This window comes from Lissotriton vulgaris, chromosome 1_1 (assembly GCF_964263255.1).
Source record: "Lissotriton vulgaris chromosome 1_1, aLisVul1.2, whole genome shotgun sequence".
Classification (NCBI taxonomy): domain Eukaryota; kingdom Metazoa; phylum Chordata; class Amphibia; order Caudata; family Salamandridae; genus Lissotriton; species Lissotriton vulgaris.
This window is the reverse complement of record NC_141685.1, coordinates 206,032,263-206,053,186: the sequence shown is the minus strand read 5'-3', so window position 1 is coordinate 206,053,186 and position 20,924 is coordinate 206,032,263. Positions and strand designations below refer to the sequence as shown.

The following is a 20,924-nucleotide window of genomic DNA, read 5'->3' as shown; positions in this document are numbered from 1 at the left end:
GTGAGGTTTACATACTGGTTTGTATCATTCATGTTGTAAGTATATATGTTTGGATGCATATATACACCGGTGTGTGTTAGTGTGAAGACCTGATACATTGTCTGTGAATGTGTTTGAGTCTGTACCTCTGAATGTACGTCTGCATGTCTGCTGCTTGGTATCTGCACCGGTGTGTCTGATTGTATGCTATTTGCTTGAAGTGTTTGCACAGAGGACAGTAACGCTTACAATAAGTGGCTCCTTACCTTCCAGTCCGAGGCATTCCGTCCAGAGTACCTGATCTCATACATCAGCTGCCCCTCCAGCTGTGGCAGAGGGGGTGCCCAGTGCAGGGTCAGGCGGTCATCGCTCACATTTGAGCTCAGGATCTGAGGGACGTGAGGGCGCACTGTGAAAGAGGACAAGAGGATCCTCATCAGGCCTCCCCAGCAAAAACGTACAAAGACACACACCCGGAAAGGACGGAAGGCAGAAAAGTACCTTTATCAAATACTTTTTGAGAAATAGCAAGGTACATCACAGTCCACAAAACAGACCGGTGATTTCACAGGACAAATTAAAAACATTTCTCAGCAAAAAAAATTTCATCCTTGCAGAAACTGGATCTCATCTCAGAAAACAAGGTGCATTGCAAAAACAGCAAAATTTTATTTTGAAAGGTCCATCTCTAATAAATAAAATATACATTCAAAAATCAAAGAACAGTTTTCAAAAGACAATCTGGCACATGCATCAAGATAGTATTTTGCGAGTCCTTAATTGTGAATATTAAGGATTAGCAATTAAGGACTCACAAAATCATATGCATGTAGAAATCGATATAACAATAGCGATTCCTACACATTCCTTATTTGATATTTTATTTGATATTTATGAGCATTTGTAAAGCGCAAGCGTTCGCTCCCCGGGGAGCATCATGGCGCTGGGCGAGCTGCAGAGGAATAGCTGAAAAAGTGGAATGAATGGAAGAAAGAACTAAATGGCAGCCAGGACAGAGGAGTCTGGTAATTTGTAGACCCATGTCTTGAGGAGTTTTCTGAAATTGTTCTCATTGTCTATGGCTCTAAGGTAGGCGGGTAGGGTGTTCCAGGCTTTAGCTGCCAGAACATTGAAGGATTTTCCGCCTCTGGTCTTATATTTAAATCTGGGAATTTGAACCAGGTTAGTCCCAGAGGATCTCAAGCAACGCGAAGGGTTATAGCGCTTAAAACGGTTTACAAAGTAACGGGGTCCTGTGTTTTGCATGGTTTTATGGACTGTGAGAAGCAGTTTGAAAAGAATTCTTTTATGCAGTGGCATCCAGTGAAGTGAATTCAGGGCTGCAGACGCAGATGACCTTCTGGGGAGTTGTAAAACCAGTCGAGCTGCAGCATGTTGTAAGCTCTGCAACTTTCTGAGAGTAGATTTTTTCACTCCGGCCATAAGGCCGTTGCAGTAGTCAAGTCGGGAAAGTAAAAGGGCTACCGCGACTGACTTTCTGGCTGCAATTGGGAGGAAATCAAAAAATGTCCTCAGAGATTTTATTAATCCGAAGCATCGACCGGCAGTGATCTTAACGTGGTCGTCAAAAGTAAGGGAAGAATCGAATTGTACGCCCAGGTTTCTAGCTGATGTAACTGCACTAGGAGGGGCCTCGGATCCTGTGGGCCACCAATCTTTCGGGCAAAAAGAAAGATTCTTACCTATTGGGATGATCTCTGTCTTTGCGCTATTGCATCTAAGATGATTGGTATTTAACCACTCAAGGACATCAGAGAGGCAGTTTTTAAACCGGAGATCTGCGTCAGTACGCTGTTTGTCAATGGTGACGACCAATTGAGTGTCGTCAGCGTAGGACGTGACCAGGATCCCATGTGATTCTATCACAGCTAAGAGGGGTGCCATGTAGATATTAAAGAATAAAGGGCTTAATATGGACCCCTGGGGCACTCCAGATGTAATTGGCTTTTCGCAGGATAGGTGTGGTCCTAGTGCCACAGTCTGAGACCTATTTGATAGAAATGATGAAATCCAGGCCAGGGCTGAGTCTGTTACGCCAATCTCTCGCATTCGATTGATTAGGATGACATGCGAGATAGTGTCGAATGCTGCTGTGAGATCCAACAGGATGAGGACAGCTTGCTTGCCCTCATCCTGTAGGAATTTGATGGAATCAGCAAGTTTGATCAAAGCTGTTTCGGTGGAGTGACCGGAGCGGAAGCCCGATTGCTGGGGGTGCAAGATGTTATGGGCTTCTGTGAAAGTTTTAAGCTCCTCATGCACTAAGTGCTCCGTGACTTTGCCCAGAATAGGAAGTAAGGAGATGGGGCGCATGTTAGTCAAATCTGTGGATGATTTGTTCTGTTTTTTCAACAGGGGTTTGACAGTGGCCTTCTTCCATTCGGCAGGTACAATTCCGGATTCAAGGGATTCATTAATGATTCCATTAATGTAAGGGTTGACTGTGTCAATCAGATGGTGAAGAATGATTGGGGGACAGAAATCAGTGGGTGCTCCTGATTTACAGGCCCGGATAGCCTTGCTTGTCTGTTGCAAGGATACTGGTTTGAAACTGGAGAGAGGAGGGTAGTTAACTGTTACCTCTACGGTGGTTGTCGAGGGTGGGGGAAAGTCTTTCTGAATGTTGACAATTTTGTCAGTGAAGTAGTCAGCTATTTGGTTGCAAAGACTCTCTGATGGAGGTACATCGGTGGTGAGAGCTTTCGGATGAGTGAAGGACTTGACTATGGTGAAGATGGTTTTTTGATTTTGGTGCTCTTCCATTATAAGATTGGTAAAGTATTCTTTTTTTGCTGCTTTAATGTCAGAGAGATATACTTTCCTCTGTTGGACATAGCGTGTCGCAAATTGTGAATCACAAATAAGGAATAGCTTCCTATTCATACCTATGGGCCTACAGGACCTACCAATAGGTACTCACAAATTGCGCATGCAATTCCAGGGTGCAAGGGTGTCAAAAGGACACCCTGTTGCACTCCTGGAATTGGCCTTTGCACATATGCTGCTCACACACATGCCCCAAGGGCATCTGTGTGCGCAACATAAAACTTTGAAAAATGCACAAAAGTGCTTTTTTCAAAGGTTTTGCAAATTACCATGATGTTCAACTTCATGGTAATTTGCGCCCCCTATTTTACTTTAATGCATTGCATATAAGGAATCTCAATTTTGGATTCCTTAAATGCAACGGCAATTTAAGTAATCGCAATTTAGAGATTACTTAAATTGCGATTTTTTTATTTGGTATGATGCATCCCAAATGAAAAAATGCCGGTCGCAAAGGGGCAGATTCTGATAATCTGCCCGTTTGCGACCGGTTTTTCCTTTGATGCATGTGCCTGAATATGTTCATTAAAAAGTAAACAGTAGTCCTTAGAAAACCAAATGCAGCTTAAAAAAATGCTGTTTGCAAATTATAATACATATTGCAAAATGCTGTGTTTTAAAAACCGACCTCACAAAAATATACTTCAGACAAGTCCATAAAAAAAAAATCAAACTATATCTCATAAGAAACATTGGGTAATATTCATAGATAGCATTTTATAGTACTTACAATACTACAGTAGTACTACACACATACTACAAAGTAATATATTCACAAACTTATAACTGGAGACCTCCACCGCTGCCTCTCCTATGCAACAGAGGTGGAGAGATCCTCAGACATAAGTTTAAATTTTAGTAGTAAATATAGGAAGGAAAAGGCGGTCATTGGGAGGGGCTGGAAAATGCGGAATACTTACTGCCATAGTGGAGGAGTTTAGGGATATTTAAGGAGGGGTTTATGGAGGGACATGTTCATATAAACACACACCCACAAAGGGTTAATTTGCAAGTCACAAATAAACTTGTAAAGTTACTACTGCACTACTAGTGTCATAAGAGGTGTAAATGTCCTCCAGCCCAGTCTTAACCCCTTCCATGAGCATGACGGAATCACGTAGTCATGAGCCACGGGCCCCTTGTGCTCATACCGGCGTGGTTCCGTCATGCTGCAGCTGTTCCGCCCATTCAGCACTGATTCCCATTAGTGAGTGGGCGGGGTCGTGACGGAACCACGCCGTCATGAGCACAGCTCGCCCTTGGCTCATGATGGCGTGGTTCCGTCACAAGCATGGCGGTGCCGCGCTATAAGCGCCACAGCGGAATTAGCGCTGCGGCCAAGGGGTTAAACGTTAGTCAAGTACTTCAGAGGCAAACTCACAGGTACTGCAACACACTCCCATATAAAACAATGGAGGCGGGAGATAAAAATAACATCATGGCAGAGATCACTAGAAAGGAAAAGACAGGAGAGGTGGCAGTGGAGATGTGTGATGCACTGAACACACCCGATCAACAATATAGGCGTATCACGAACACCTCCCGGGCACTGCAGCGGCGTTTCTGAGAGGGGCACAAGTGGTGCGGGAGCGTTCCACTGGAACAGTTGTGTTCTCTGGAACCCCACCCTTCAGACGCCAGGTCAAGTGGTATGTTTTATTAAACTCGTTTATGTCACCCGTATTGGCGGAACTCCCTCCACATTGCTTACGCTAGACACTCTGTTTGGGCCACATTGACTGGGACTGGAAAGCCTACTTGCTGCTTCGTGCTTTCAGCGCTAGGAGTCACCTTTGCCTGCTGGTCCCCCCCCGCTGCCGCCTCAGAAACACCACGCGGCTGCCGAGCGGGGGGACTACAGCCCCCAGAATCCTCTGACACATTACCCCGCCCACATCCGCCCACTGCCGCGCCCGGAAGGCACTCAAAATACCGGCGCTCCCTCGGTGGAGCGGGAGCTTACCCTAGACACTCTGATTGGGCCACATTGACTGGGACTGTAAAGCCTACTTGCTGCTTCGTGCTTTCAGCGCTAGGAGTCACCTTTGCCTGCTGGTCCCCCCCCCGCTGCCTCCTCAGAAACACCACGCGGCTGCCGAGCGGGGGGACTACAGCCCCCAGAATCCTCTGACACATTACCCCGCCCACCTCCGCCCACTGCCGCGCCCGGAAGGCACTCAAAATACCGGCGCTCCCTCGGTGGAGCGGGAGCTTACCCTAGACACTCTGATTGGGCCACATTGACTGGGATTGGAAAGCCTACTTGCCGCTTCGCTCTTTCAGCGCTATGAGTCACCTTTGCCTGCTGGTCCCCCCCCCCGTGCTGCCGCCTCAGAAACACCACGCGGCTGCTGAGCGGGGGGACTACAGCCCCAAGAATCCTCTGACACATTACCCCACCCACCTCCGCCCACTGCCGCACACGGAAGGCGCTTAAAAGACCAGAGCTCCCTCCGCGTCACGGGACGCGAGCGGTCGGTGCCGGGCTAGGCCCGGGCAAAGGGCGGGCCGTCTGTGGCCGTCCGAGCCCAAACGAGGCTGGGCTGGGCCCTTTCTCTGACAACTCAGATATAATGGTCAGTAGTTGCTCTTATTCTATACACGGCAAGTTGTAGATTCCAATTGAAAAGATTATCTGTATCTACGCATTTCGAACAACTAGAGCTTGGATTGTTATTGGAGGGCTTTGAGAAAACCTATGTTGGACTTATGTTTTGTGCGCCTCATTTAGGTATATCGGGTATATTGGGTCACATAACTGCCTGATTTGGGGAGGATTAAGACTGTAAATTAAAGTTGATGCTAGATGATAGAGTGCTTCACTTTTAATATTTTGATCGTATGTTGTAATCACTCCATCTAAGCCTTTTAAGTGCTCCTTAGACACCTAATAGAAGAGGCGAGCCTTATCCTTTTCCTTGGAACTGTGGGCTTGGGTGTTTTAAATCCTACAAGGTGTGCAGCCCGATTTGGGGGTCATGACTTCCAAGTTAAATGGTGCAGCGCTGAAACCAGGGGTTGGGGGAAGCTTTGCTGGTACTATGGATGCCTTTCTGGTTAGAGCAGGAAATCTGCTCCAGCAGGAAATATTGTTAACGGAGAAAAGACTCTCAAAAGGAGTCTATGCTGCCCAAAAAAGATCTTGCATGGGCAACATCCAACTGGCCAAGTCCACGGGTATTACGGCACCAACCTTTAATCAATGTAGACATTTTAGATCATTCACAGGGGGCCACGGGTGATATACTCTTAAGTCCAATATTCGAGGTGAGAGCTGGCCATAATGAATCATTGGTTGAATGTATCACTGATGTGGTAAATACTGTTTCTGTGGTTGCTCAAGATATGAGTGGAACACCCCCAAATCCTCCCATTGTGTGCAGTCGCCCAGATGAGAACTCCTTTGAAACGAATACACATGTAATTTCTAACGTAAGGGAAGTTTGTGATACTCGATCCACCAGGCCAAAAAGGCCAGCTTGTGAAAGCATTGGAGCAAATGGCGGCCGGGTCGAGCCTTTGGCAAAACGCACAAGGGGTGGCCCAGCAACGCGGTCACAAAATAATATAAAAGGGAAAAGTGAAGCCCCAAAAGCAAATAAGATAAGCATTTTTAATGCAAGGGATAGGGCGAGGAAGCTGCTACATCCATAGTAGATGATTCAGAAAAGGGGGTGGTGATGGACAGAGTATCTGAATTAAGCAGAACACTCCTACCCAGTCAACAGATCAGGGCTTGATCCATCACCGTTTTTTAACTCACTGCACCATCCCAGCTCAGAACCTGGCTACATGCAAATTAGTCTGTCCCTGGCCCCGTGCATCATGGGAACAGGGCAGACCAAACTACCAAGCCAATTCTTTTACTGGAAAGGAAACAAGCTTCCGAGGACCGGTTTCTGGCATTACAGCCGTCTTCGGCTAGAGGAGCGCTCAGCGGTGCCCGTGCGACGCCCATGGTTGAGGAAGAGGAGAGGCATGGAGCTTGGTGCCTGCTTACCTGGATTGCGGCCTAGGTGGAGTTCATGGGACCTAGGTCGGGTCTGGCTTCTTAAGTGAAGAGCCCCACCGCCCTGCTTATCTCATAGCTCGAGGGGCTGCTGTGGAGTCTGTGGGTGCTCTGGATAAAGGACTGGCGTCATCGTCTGGCTGGAGGAGTGGCACATAGGAGGCGGCCTGCACGCTCCTAGAGACGGCCTTGTCGCAACGCTGCTGAGGAAGGAGGAGGGTGCGCCATCGGCCTGCGTGTCGGCGGGCGGCATTTTTTCAGCTGTAGCCAGGGTTTGAGCTGACTGGAGGGGTGCTGAGTCTGCGGGAGCCTATGTGTTCTCCTGTTGTGCCCTCAAAGGAGCCATTATGTCGGCTGCCAGGCGCCAGAAAGATAAACCCCTGAGAGACTTGCTGCAGAAAGCGGCGGCTCGGACCACCTCGCAGCCCGGTGCCCAATCCTCGCACCCTAGGGATTCTGATGAACCGGCGACTAAGGCTTTTATGCTGGTGCTTTTTGCTGCCATCAAGGAGGACATCTTGGAGCTCCGGTCCCATCTCTCCTCCGACGTCCGGGAGATGCAAAGGGATGTGGAGGGTGGCGACCCTGGAGAAGCATGATTTTAGCGCTGCCGATGAGATCCACCAGCCTCAGCAGGACGTTCTCTGCCTGGCGGAACAAAATTTGGATCTGCAATTTGGATCTGCAAGCGCACACTGAAGACCTGGAAAACCGCTCGCGGAGAAATAACATCAGAATCCGTGCGGTCCCCTGGAAAGGGGAAGGGGACAGTCTGCTGGAGTATGTGGAGGCGTTTTTCCGACAAATCCTTGGGGAAGGGGACGATCTGGACATCCAAATGGACATGGTGCAGGGCGTTGGCTTACCAAGGGGTGCCAAGGCCCTTCCACCTGACATTCTGGTGTGCGTGCATGATTTCCAGCTCAAGTAGCGCAACCTCAACCCGGTGCAGTTTTGTGGGCATCAACCCGCTCTCTTTCAAGATCTGGCGGCCTCTACTCTTCCTAAACGTCACACCTTCAAGCCAATCACGACCTACCTTAGGGAGCAGGGCATCCTCTACTCGTGGGGGCACCCGTTTCATAAAATTTTTAAGTTCAAGGGCAAACTTCTGCAGATTCGTTCGCTTGAGGCTGCTTATGAGGCGCTCGGTTTGGAGAGGCCTGCCGCTTCAACTGGATCCACCCGGTCGCCGCCTCGGCGGTGCAGGCGCTCCACCGAATGGCAGAGAGTTCGAAGATTGTCCCCACTGGTGAAGCCTGACATTTCTGCGAGCCTTTTGGAGAGGGAGGCGACCGTCTCCTGACTGGCGCTGGTGACTGACAGTGAGGGGGTCCCTTGAAAGTTACTTACCTGGTACAGGCTGGGTTCTGCAGTGGCGTTGGGGGTGGGACATGGAGGGGTGAGACTTGGTCTTCTGCGCTTTCTTTCGTCTTTGGGGTGTAGTGGCACCCTGAATCGGGGTTGGGTAAGGTCCTAAGATGGCGCCATGTTTTCCCTACAGAGTGATTCTGCGGATGAACTTTGGTCACCTGACAAGATTTTTGCTATTCTTATTCTTATTTGTGGTTCGGTCTATTTAGGGGGTGTTGGGGATAGGTTCTGGGACTGGGGCTGTTTTTGGGCCTCCGCAGCAGTTCTCCGGGGGGGCTGGTTGCAGGCTGAGGCCGTTGATCGTTTCCTGCGCTTCCTCCAGAGCTCCTGACCTAGGACGTTGTGATAGAGCCTCCCCGCCGGTTAGGGGCTATGGATAGAGATCTGAAATTTGTTAGCTTGAACGTAGGGGTCTAAATAGCCCTGTCAAGCTTGCAGCCATTCTTTCCTTGTTGGAGAGTGCAGATGGTTATGTGTGTCTGTTGCAGGAGACCCATCTCCTCCCAAAAGATACTAGAAGGATGAAGGACAGGCGGTTTCCTGTGCAGATATTGTCCTCTGGTCAAGCGAAGAAACATGGGGTAGCCATCCTCTTTAGTGCCCAGGCGCATTCTAAGATCCTGTACCAAGTGGTTGACATTAGAGGGCGGTTTGTGGCTGTCTGGGTTCAATGGAGGGGGACACATCTTACAGTGGGATCGATGTACGCGCCAAACGAACGCCAAGAGCCCTTCTTGAAAGTGGCTCTCTCTGAGGCGCTGTCTTCCCCGGATGCGTTTGTGCTGGTTGGGGGGGATTTGAACATGGTAATGGATCCGAGCCTTGATAGATAGGCACTGCGATCACATCAGGCGGGGGCACTGTCACAGGGGGGGAGGCAATGGCTGCAAGAAGGTGGGCTGCATGATGTGTGGCGTGTCCAACACCCCCTTGATCAGGATTACACTTATTACTCGTCAGCTCATAAAACTTATGCGCGATTAGACCATTTTTTGGCTACCTCCTCTCTTTTTTTCACCCCATCTGTCCGCGGCAGCTATCACTCCGCGCTCCCTCTCAGACCATGCGCTTATCTCAGTTCAGCTTACCTGTCGCGGGCAGAGGCAGCCGTCGGTGGGCTGGTGCCTTCGGGATTCTCTCCTCCATTCGGAGTCTGCAGTCACTCGTATCAGGGACACTATTACCCAGTATTTCGCCGTCAATGACCAGGAGGGTATGCCCCTAGCGTCAGTGTGGGAGGATCTCAAGCTGGTGGTCAGGGGAAGTTTATTCCGCTGTCTGCGGCATATGCATGGGTGCGTAGGGAGAAGCGCGCGGAGCTTGAGAAGGAGGTTGGGGATCTGGAGACGATCCATAAAAGGACAGGGGCCCCAGGAGTATGGAGGGAATTGGAGACGAAGCAGCGCATGCTAAAGCACCTTGATCTAGATTGAGCGGAACACGCCCTTTTGCGCTTGCGCCACAAATTCTACCTTAGCGGGGACAAAGGGGGCAGGATGCTGGTGCACAGGTTGAGAGCGTGAGCGCAGCAGTCAGTCATCCAGTCCATTAGGGACTCTCATGTAGTGGAACATTCCACCGATTCCCTCATTGTAGAATCCTTTCGGCAGTTCTATAGCAACTTATATCAGGGGGAGGTATCGGACTCCGAGCTGATGGCAGCTTACTTGGCCTCTTGTGGCGTTATGCCTCTCCTTAAGACCTCGGCGGAGGCTCTGGATACGTATTGAAGAGGTCATATCCGCGATTTCGCATCTGAAATTGGCCAAGTCCCCAGGGCCGGATGGCTTTTTGGCCATCTTTTATAAGACTTACTGTGTGGAGCTGGCTCCATTCTTAACGCGTCTTTTCAATTCCTTTCTGGAGGTGGGGGAAGTGACTCCTTCCATGTCAGAGGCGGCTATCACAGTTATCCCCAAGCCCGGGAAGGACCCTGTGGAGTGTGGATCGTATTGTCCGATCTCGCTCCTTAATATTAACGCCAAGCTTTTTGCCAGTATTCTGGCGGCGCGACTTAGTCTGTTGATGGACAGCATCATTGACCCAGACCAGGCGGGCTTTATTCCAACGCGGCAGGGGGGGATAATACTAAAAGACTGTTGCACCTCACGGATCTGGTTCATCGCTCTCGCATGCAGGCTTTTTTCTTATCTATAGATAAGGAGAAGGCCTTTGAATGTGCAGACTGGACATATCTGTTTGCTGTGTTGAAGGCCTTCGGTCTGGGGGATAACTTTTTGCGATGGGTCGGCTGTCTATATGCGGCCCCGAAGGCGGCGGTGCGGGTGAACGGGTGCAGATCAGCCTTGTTTCCCATCACGCGGGGGGACACGGCAGGGGTGCTCCCTGTACCCGCTGCTTTTTGCGCTCTATATGGAGCCCTTTGCCCACCGGGTTCGGTCTACCGGGGACATAGCGGGGATGTGCACAAAATCAGCCTGTATGCGGATGATGTGATTCTTTCGCTTACGCAGCCCCACTCTTCCCTGCGGCACCTGTCGGCAGAGCTTCTTGAATTTGGCGCAGTCGCGGGTTTTAAAGTTAATTTCTCCAAATCGCTGATACTTAATGTGTCGGTCCCTGCCGATGAGGTACAGGATCTACAGCAGGACTTTGCTTACCAGTGGTTACACTCCGACATCCTGTACCTGGGCATCCGTCTTACATCATCTGTAGCAATGACGGCTTCTCTTAACTACAAGTTGTTGGTTGATCAGACAGCTACATCACTGTCAGACTGGTCCCGTCTTAACCTGGCTTGGTTCGGTATGCTGGCTGCAGTCTAGATGGCAGTGCTCCCTCGTATCTTGTATCACTTTCAAATGCTCCCCCTGAGTCCTCCATTGGGCTCCCTCCGAAAGCTGCAAGGGCTTATTAATACGGCTTGCCTTATTTCTTGTCACGGCTCCTAAATCCAGTGGTGGGATGGGTTTCCCCTTGCTGAAGGTGTACTTTCAGGCGGCCTGCCTGCGGTTTGTTCTTGAGTGGAATAGACCCTGGTGCAGTAAGCATTGAAATTTCAGGATCAGACGTTAACGGGGTGCAATATTTGGCGAGAGTTGTGGCTTCCCCGAAAACACAGTGGGGCCTTTATTCATCCCTGGTGAAATCGCCGACGCTGAAAGCATGGGACCAACTAGCTCCGCGTAAAGGGTGGACTACTTTCCCATCCCCAATGACGCCCATTGTAGATAATCTGGACTTCCCACCGGGTTGCGTATCCCCGATCTTCCAGCGCTGGAGGGAAGAGTGTTGTAAGCGAGTGGGTTCCCTTTTTGATCTTGATGGCCTGGTTCTGTTCCCCGTGCTTTGTCTGGAATATTTTCCTCTCTCGGAGTCCAATGCTTTTCCGTACGCGCAGGTAGCGCATTGGGTTACTCAGCCTACGAACATGGCGTCTATGTCCCGTCCATTGACGGCTTTTGAAAAATGGATAGTGTAGTAATCTCCTTCTTATGTAATGAATGTCCCTGGCTTTGATGCTCTTGCTATGTGATGTCATTTAGAATGTTGAGGAGGTTTGTGCTTGAAGTGAGAGCAGTTAGAGAAGATGGGCTGAGCAGCCAGGAGGCCGCTCCTGGTGGGGCATATATTAGGAACTTACATTAAGACTACATTGGAACTTACTAAGCTGTAACTTAAGGAATAAACTACAAGTACAAGAGCTGTCTACTGGACTTCTTTATCTCTACATTGGCGACGATTTAAAAGGAAAAGAACCTACGCGTGGAACTGAAGGTACTACTACTAAAGATAATGAACTATTTAAGCTATCTGGCACCTGCCCCACCAGTGACCCTGACAACGGTCGCCCTAATTAATTCTAGGTGCCAGATCAACCTGTGTATGAAACCTTAAGCGTATATCCAGTCCTATTTTAAAACTATGAAGCTGCAACTGTGGGTGCGACCTGGACTTTGTCAGTAAGGTAGCGCTTGGTGCGTGCAGATTACATAAATTAGAAGCATCAGTTTAATATGTTTTGGAAATGACTGTTACTCGTATGCGCAGTGGAAGGCAACTTGGAGCGCTGAATATGTATGCAGTGCTATGTGTGTAGATGATCGGGGGCATACATCGTGTCCCGGTGATTAAGGAGTAAGCACTAAATCGACTTGAAATCACTTGCTGGAGAGACGCACACTGCCCCTGCACCGAAAGCATCGAGTCTGGAGGGAGAAAACAGCGTGGCAGCTCCTATCAATTTGGCATATTTATAACGAGATACTGATTTAGTACCTTGGCAGCACTGTTCTGGGTGAGCGCATTCGAAGACTGGCGTCATTGGAAAACATGTTTCATATCAGTGAACTGTGTTCGTGGAACATTTGTTATTGAGTGAATGAGACTGTTATCCGGAGATTCTGCGTGACCCGAGGCTGGTTTTATCGGCGAAAATTAGTTGTTGTTTGCTGCCATCTACTGGACGAATATTTTACTTATAACTCGCAAGATCCTTCATTTTCAATGTAAGAAAACGTTTAATCAAGCGGAAAGCGTTTTTAAACAGCAAGGACAAGTGTAAGTTACTTTCTCCCAGATGTGGCACTGGTTATACATTATTTATCAAGACTATTAATTTTCCTTAACTTGATATGGGCAGTTAAACCGCCGTCCAACTTTAGGTTTACACGAGCTGTACTCAATGCGCACGAGCTCACCTGCATTTTCTTCGTGAGGCGTTTCTGCTTCTATGACGATTGGAGCTGCTCTTGGACGCCTGTGTGCACTGACCCACCGTGAGCCACCCGTGGCAGCGTCAGAATACGTGCCGCCATCTTGCTGTAGGTACCATCGTTGCTGTATTGCTTTACTTGTCTTGCCAATCACGCATATTTGTCATCTGGGACGTTTTTCAATAAAGATTACAGTTTACAAGTGGTGACTGGTGACTGGTAACTAGGGATGTCGTGGGATCAAAGTGAGCTTTTCAACTTTCAGGTCTTCAACTTTGATGTGGATTATGGAGGTACGGTTTCGAGTTTCTACTAACTTGGAGTTTCTACTTACTTGATCTCAGTACAGCCGCCCGAGGCGCTTCACATGCTGACTTCCTCAGTCAACTCTAGTGACATTTCGCTCACTGGTGGCATTACATGATATTCAGTTGTTCATAATTTACTGTGATGTCAGATGTTAATGTTTAATTTCGTAAAACGACAATGGTACTCTGCAATAATAACACAATGAGATACATTTTACTGTTGAACACGAAACACACAATTGGTGCTTTCAGGAACACATTCAGGATCTTACTTAAGAGCCTCTAGTATATAAGGATAAACTCTGTAGTGGTATACATGTCAGAGGTATTTTTTTTTAATGTTTTCTCATGTTACAATTTGGTATTATAGGCTTTACAGTGTGTTATAGGGAGGTAGATTCCCCTTTATAGTAATTTACAGGGAGGTGTGTTCCCCTGATAAGTGGATGGATTATTAGTTGAGGGAATGTGATATTTCCTGAAATTTATTTTCTCCTGCAAATGTGTGCAAGAGAGGTAGGTGAACGGAATGTTACAGTGTAGGCAGTAGAGGGGATGTGATATTTCCTGGTCCTGCAATTTATTTTCTCCTGCAAATGTGTGCAAGAGAGGGCATTCCTTGTCCCTGGTAGGTGAACGGAATGTTACAGTGTAGGCAGTAGAGGGAATGTGACATTCTCTGGTCCAGCGATTTATTTTCTCCTGCAAATGTGTGCAAGAGAGGGCATTCCTTGTCCCTGGTAGGTGAACGGAATGTTACAGTGTAGGCAGTAGAGGGGATGTGACATTCTCTGGTCCTGCAATTTATTACAATGTGTGCAGTAGAGGGAATGTGATATTTCCTGGTCCTGCAAATTGTTTAAGTTTACGACTTCTATATTAATATTTTGTTATTTACATTGCTATTACTACATTTACTATTTACCATTTATTTATTATTATTGTTATTACATAGGGAAGGCTATTTTATTACTTACAGTACTATTGTTATATTTACTATGCCATTATTGTCATTATTATTACATGGAGAAAGATGTTTTACTGTTTATTACTTACATTATTATTACTATTGCATTGTATTTATTATTAGTACATAGGCAAGGATACTTTTTATTACTTACATTTCTCATTATTGCTTTACTTTTACATTATTATTATTATTACATAAGAAGATTTGGTTATATTATTATGGTGTTCTTTTATATGTACTTCTGGAATGTTTATCTTCTCTTCCTATGTTATACTATTTCGTTTTGTTAAATATTATAAAGGGGAAGATGTGTAGTAATCTCCTTCTTATGTAATGCATCTCCCTGGCCTTGAAGCTCTATCTATGTGATGTCATTTAGAATGTTGGGATATTTGTAGTTGAAGTGGGAGCAGTTAGAGAAGATGGGCTGAGCAGCCAGGAGGCCGCTCCTGGTGGGGCATATATTAGGAACTTACATTAAGACTACATTGGAACTTACTAAGCTGTAACTTAAGGAATAAACTAGTACAAGAGCTGTCTACTGGACTTCTTTATCTCTACAGATAGTCTGCAAAAAAGATGATCGCAAGCTTATATCTGATTTGTATGCTATGATCATGGCGCATCCCAAAGCCCCACGTACAAAGGCGCAGGTTCGCTGAGAGACGGAGCTAGGGCGTCCGCTGTCGCGTAGAGAATGGGAGCAGATTTTCTATTGTGCGCACCACACCATTGCCAACGTAGCAGGCACTGAATCTGCCTACAAGGTGGCTACTTATTGGTATTATACCCCAGCTCGTATTAAGGACTGGGACGGGAAGAACGCTGGCCTCTGTTGGAGGGGGTGTGGTTCCCCGGGCACTTTGATGCACCTTTTGCGGTGCAGTCAGATATTGGAATGGTATTGGAAGCTGATCTTTGAAGATCTAGACAACGCTTTTCAGATCACGTTCCCTCGGGCTCCTGAACACGCGCTTTTAGGGCTCCCACATCTGAAGGCGTTTCCCTTGCGCTCGCTGAAGGGTAGACAAATTGCCCAGACTCCCCAGACCCAAGGCACTGGGTCCGCAGGCTATGGCATCTTTTGGCTATGGAGCGGCTATCGCTGAGTATGGACGGAAAGGGGGCGGAGTATGCGGAATTGCGGGGCACATTCCTGCATCTTCTATCTAGGGACTTGAGGGAGGTCACTTGCCCGAAGTACTTGCAGATTCTCCAACTCATCCCTTTGGATCCTCAGGGACCTACTGGGGTGGTTTGAGTGGCGCTTGGGCGGGGGCGGTGGGGGCGGCAGGAAGTAACAGGAGGAAGATCAGACTGATGCGGAGGTGGATGGTGGGTGGCGGGGATGGAGGTTTAGGGGTGAGGGGTTGGGGGGTTTTCTTTGTCCTTGTTTGTTCTTGTCCTTAAAAGTGGTAGCTTTGTGTCTGCACTGGCTGCTCTTCATGGCATTACATTTTCCCTGGTGGGGTTGCACTCCGGGGTGCAGGCCCAAACGCTGCGTTCATTGCTGTTGACTTTCGCTCTGCCGACCAGGGGATGTAGGCAGCTGAGCTGTGTTTTGAATTTGTTATGCTGCTCAATAAAAACGATTGATTCTAAAATAAATAATTAGGGGCTACAAAAGCAGGCAATGACTGTAGAAGTGAGGAGGAGGTGCAGGCAAAATCCCAAGGCAGGAACGGGATTAAGAAACCTGACCATGATGTGTCAAAGTGGAGGGAGTGAGACAAGGAAGAATAAGGATAATGAAAACTAGCGCTTTAAGACACACGCGGCACAAAGTCCTTTGCACGGGACGTTATGGGACATATCCCCTTATAGGATAAGTAGTTAAAGGGGAAGAGGGAGTAAAAGAGCAGAGTATTTACTGATGGAGACTTCAGGAGTGAGGAAGGGAAGGAGAGGAAGAGGGGTAACCAACATAAATGCAAGCAACACTTCTCACCAGCTTTCTGCATCTCAAATGGCTCCTTGCAGAAGGTGACGACGTCTTTGGTAACAGTGGTGGCATTCACAATCACAGAGATCTGGCTGCGGGTCTCTGCTGGGAACTCACACTTGTGGACTGAGGACTCCATTTGTAGCCCAATTCTGGTCGGAAGGCACAGTTTCCAGTTTGTACCTCTGTTGATCAAACAAAACCAATGGATTAAAAGGCAATTAGAGGACCTCAAGAACCTGGTTAGAATATATGGTTGAATCAGGAGTCTGAGAAACACAGGACCAGTAATGGCAAAGACACAAAACGCAAAGCAGAAGACCGATTTTAGACCGGTAGGCAACGGAGATCATATAGATGAGAGGAAACTGAATGGTGTTTGGGGATACGCAAGACCAGGCGTGCCGGCATGTTTTGTAATATTTGCAGACGTTTTAGTAAAGTCAGTGAAATAGACCAAGGAACGTGAGTCGTAAGTTACAGGAATTTTAAATGTTCTCTCAACAGTAGCAGCTGAATCCCCCACCCAACCCTGTCACCTCAATCAGAAATGTAGGCTTCAAATTCAATTCAAAATTGTCGGCCAAGGCCCAGATTGGTCAAGTTTCCAGAGCATGTTTTTGGAAACTTAAAACCCTGCGAAGACTTCTCCATCTGCTGCCGATGCACTGTCGGCCACAGTAGTCCATGCCCTTAATACATCTCAGCTGGACTGTGCTAACAGCTTGTACCTGGGTCTCCCTGCCTATCTTACCCATAGGCTGCAGACAGTCCAGAACACCACAGCAAGGTTAATCAGAAATGGGCCCCTCCGACACCACATTTCCCCTCATTTTCACAGCCTTCACTGGCTCCCAGTGAAAAGAAGAATCACATTTAAGGCACTGTCCCTTGCCTTTAGAGCCACAAGAGATAGAGGTCCAGGTTACCTGAAACAGAGATTTCAGAAATACCATCAGAACAGGACCCTGCAATCTAACTCTCAGATGCTTCTCCACACCCCTTTTCTAAAGCCAGGATTGGCGGGCGAGCCTTCGCAGTAAGAACATCCGCTCTTTGGAATGCTATCCTAATCACCAGCGTAAAGCAGAAGCGGAATCCACTTTTAAGAAGGCATTGAAAACATGGCTGTTTGACTTGCCCTAGCCCATCCCTCTTCCCCCTGTCTGACCATTTAACGCTGGGGACACCGCCGTTGGTGGTAGCCGAGCGCTCTAGAAATGTTTTGGTATGGTATGGTATCTAGCCCCAATTACAAAATATCATGGCTCAATCAATGACAGGACCTTGAAAATCCACATTTTAAAGCAACTTAACAGGCAGAAAATCAGAAGGGCTTTGAAAGTTAACAGCAATATTTTAACAGTTCAGGAAATATGAAAACAGAAAAGAACTGTACGATCATCGTTGAGAGAAACAAAACTCAAGCAACCACAGCAACTACTGACCGAACTTCATAAATCCATTATAAACAAAACCTCAAAGAAGTTTTGGTCATTAATAGGATTTGGACAGAACAGGAAAAACAAGTCAGTGGCGTACCATATAAATAACAATAGGTGGGAATTATACCTTGCAGTTACATATGGCTCCACCGTTCAATCTCCAGGTACACAAGATGCAGTCTCCTCAACTTCCAAAGTCAAAACAACAGTTGAGAAGATAAGTACTTGTATTACGGAAACCAAAACCTCTCACGCCCCGGTCCTAATGGGACCTCGAACACCATAATATTAAAAAGTGCAGTAAATTGTTCCATACTTTTATCTTCCATGTGCAACGCCATTCTGTCTATCAGTCATATTCCTTCGTCTAGGAAAGGATCCATGTGCACCATGTGCAGCTGTTATACAAACGGGGTTCTAAATCAGAGCCGAGCAGCTACCGTATGCTAGCTTTACTCAATGCTGATGGTAGAATCTTCTGCAAATTATTATAACAGAATCGATCAACTTGCGTGGTTGGTTCATCACTCATTTTCCCTTATCAGACTGGTTTCAAGTTGACTTGCGTGACCATGGAAAACATTGTGTCCATTAATTGTCCTTTCAAATATATTTTTCACGGATCACTGAAATAATATCGAGGGACAAAATATCGACTTGCCAAAATATCGTGGACAAAATATCGACAGTCAAAATATCGAGTTTGTATCTACAAACAGGTAAGTACAAAAATATCGAGTACAAAATATCGTTAACAATAATATAGATGTAAAAAATATCGACTTTATTAAAAACAGTGTTAAATTAAATTAATATTAAATTTTAATTACTAAAATATACTTAAAAATACTTAAATTAAATTATAATAATTAAATAATAAATGAAAATAATAAAAATAATTTTTTACAATCTTATTTGTTGACCCTGAACCCTAAAATATACCCCTTTACCCAAAAACCCAAAACTGACCCTGAACCCTAAAAATACCCCTTTACCCAAAAACTAAAAACTGACCCTGAACCCTAAAAATGCCCCTTTACCCAAAAACTGAAAACTGACCCTGAACCCTAAAAATGCCCCTTTACTCAAAAACTGAAAACTGACCTTGAACCCTAAAAATGCCCCTTTACCCAAAAACTGAAAACTGACCCTGAACCCTAAAAATGCCCCTTTACCCAAAAACTAAAAACTGACCCTGAACCCTAAAAATGCCCCTTTACCCAAAAACTGAAAACTGACCCTGAACCCTAAAAATGCCCCTTTACCCAAAAACTAAAAACTGACCCTGAACCCTAAAAATGCCCCTTTACCCAAAAACAGAAAACTGACCCTGAACCCTAAAAATACTCCTTTACCCAAAATGTATCAATATTATTTAATTACCAAATAATTATTAATTAACAATAACAATAAAGTAAATATATTAGCACATTAGCTGTAATTATTTTAATAATTAATATTATTTTTTCCCAATTAATTACTTAACAATAACACAAAATTATATATATTAAAATGTACTCTAATTAATGTAATTAACTAATTACAATTAATTAATTACCAATTAATTACTAATACAAAATATGTACAAAATTATATTAATTAATTAACTAATTATTAATTAATTATCAATTAACTATTAATTATAAATATTTACAAACATATATTAATTACTTAATTATTATTAAATTACTTCCCACCCTATTCCCCTTTAAACCCACAACCCGCTACAGAATTACATTACGCAATTATTAAAAAAACAAAATTCATTTAATAAAATATTTTATAACATTAATACACACTTTTCACACATATTATTACATAAAAATACACTATAAAATATTATATATTATTAAAAATTCGATATTTTTGCTATCTATATTTTATACAGTCGATATTACTTCACTTACCTGAAAAACGATATTTTTGTAGTCGATATTATGTCCAGTCGATATTTTGTCCAGTCTATATTTAAAACTCGATATTATGTCCAGTCGATATTTTGGAGTCGATATTTTGTCTGTGCACCATTTTTCACGTTAAAGGCAAAAAACTATATGCATGTTTTATTGACTATTCAAATGCCTTTGAAAGGGTGAGTGGATCGAAGCAAACGTTAGTCCAAATTAGTACCTAATAATCCAGTCACATTTAGATACTTTGGTTCAAGGTAAATTGAGTGATGGTAGGGGTTTGGCACCCTGCATTAAAACATCAAATGGTTTAAGAGAAGGATGGAGTTGAACCCCTTTATCATTTTCTTTATATGTTGCAGACTTATTTGCGATTTTGGACAGTAAGGAGGGAGATTGCCCAATACTTGTCCACTCCACAATTCCGTTTCATGCCGATGCTGATGACCTGGTTTAGTTTTCTAAAGCTCAATAAGGCCTTCCACTGCAGTTATTTCGCCTCTAGGGTTAAAATCAAACAGACCACCTAAAAATTTACTAAGATAAAACAAAAATTATGTGTTTTGGGAATTAAAAGTAGTTATGTGTAAATATCAAGGAATTAAAAGTAGTACTTCAAGTGAGTGATTGGAAATTGAAAAATATTGAGCCTGTGAAGAATTTCACCTACCTTGGAGTACGAGCTACAGGACTCTCTGAACTGGTCCCAGCATGTTGATTAATTGAATAATAAATGTGCTAATAATGCGACTGCAAATAAACGTTTTGATACAAGGTATGGAAGAGGTGCCATTGGTCCAATCATTACTGTGGCAAGTCATACCACCTTACTAATTTTACTTGATCTCACCGCAGCTTTGGATTTCTTATCCCCACTGAGATTGGTGGAGCGTCTCAGGGAGATAGCTGCTGGGGGCTCGGCCTTAGGGCTTCTCGCCTCTTTTCTCAGTGACTGCACCCAAACAGGGAAATTCAGCAATTTATATTAGGATCCAACTCCTCTTTTTTGCAGTGTACCTCAGGCCCGAGCCCTACGTTGTTTAATATCTATGTTGCCCCGCTGGCAAAGGTGGTAAAATCTTTCGGTCTGGATGTGCTGTCATTTGCGGATGACACCCAGATCATGGTGTCCATCACTCATAACATCAGTGACGCTGCGTGCAATTTTAAAAACTGCAGGCAAGCAGTCTCGTCTTGGATGGTGCAAAACTATCTGAAATTGAATGGCAAGAAGACTGAGGTTCTTATCTTCGGGGACCAGGTTGACATTTGGTCCGGGGCGTAGTGGCCTGACTCTCTTGGCATTTGCCCAAGTCCCGTCTCCCATGGAAAACATTTGGGAGTCCTGGTGGAAAATTTCTTGTCCTTGAATCTGCAGATTAGCAGGACGGTGGCTACCTTTTTCATGCTAATAAGGCTGATAAGGAAGATCTCGCAGTTTCTTTCGCTTGGGTCATGCAAACA

General features: G+C 45.8%; 1 protein-coding gene across 1 annotated transcript in view; it reads right to left on the bottom strand.

Moving 5' to 3' along the window:
- MPL (MPL proto-oncogene, thrombopoietin receptor) overlaps positions 1–20,924 on the bottom strand; it is a 294,761-nt gene that overhangs the window by 107,646 nt on the left and 166,191 nt on the right. The window contains exons 7-8 of the mRNA XM_086935961.1: positions 16,112–16,290; positions 246–388 (exon numbers count right to left, since the gene is read on the bottom strand). Of these exons, the coding sequence (XP_086792087.1) occupies positions 246–388; positions 16,112–16,290 (322 nt within the window). The remainder of the gene's footprint in view (positions 1–245; positions 389–16,111; positions 16,291–20,924) is intronic.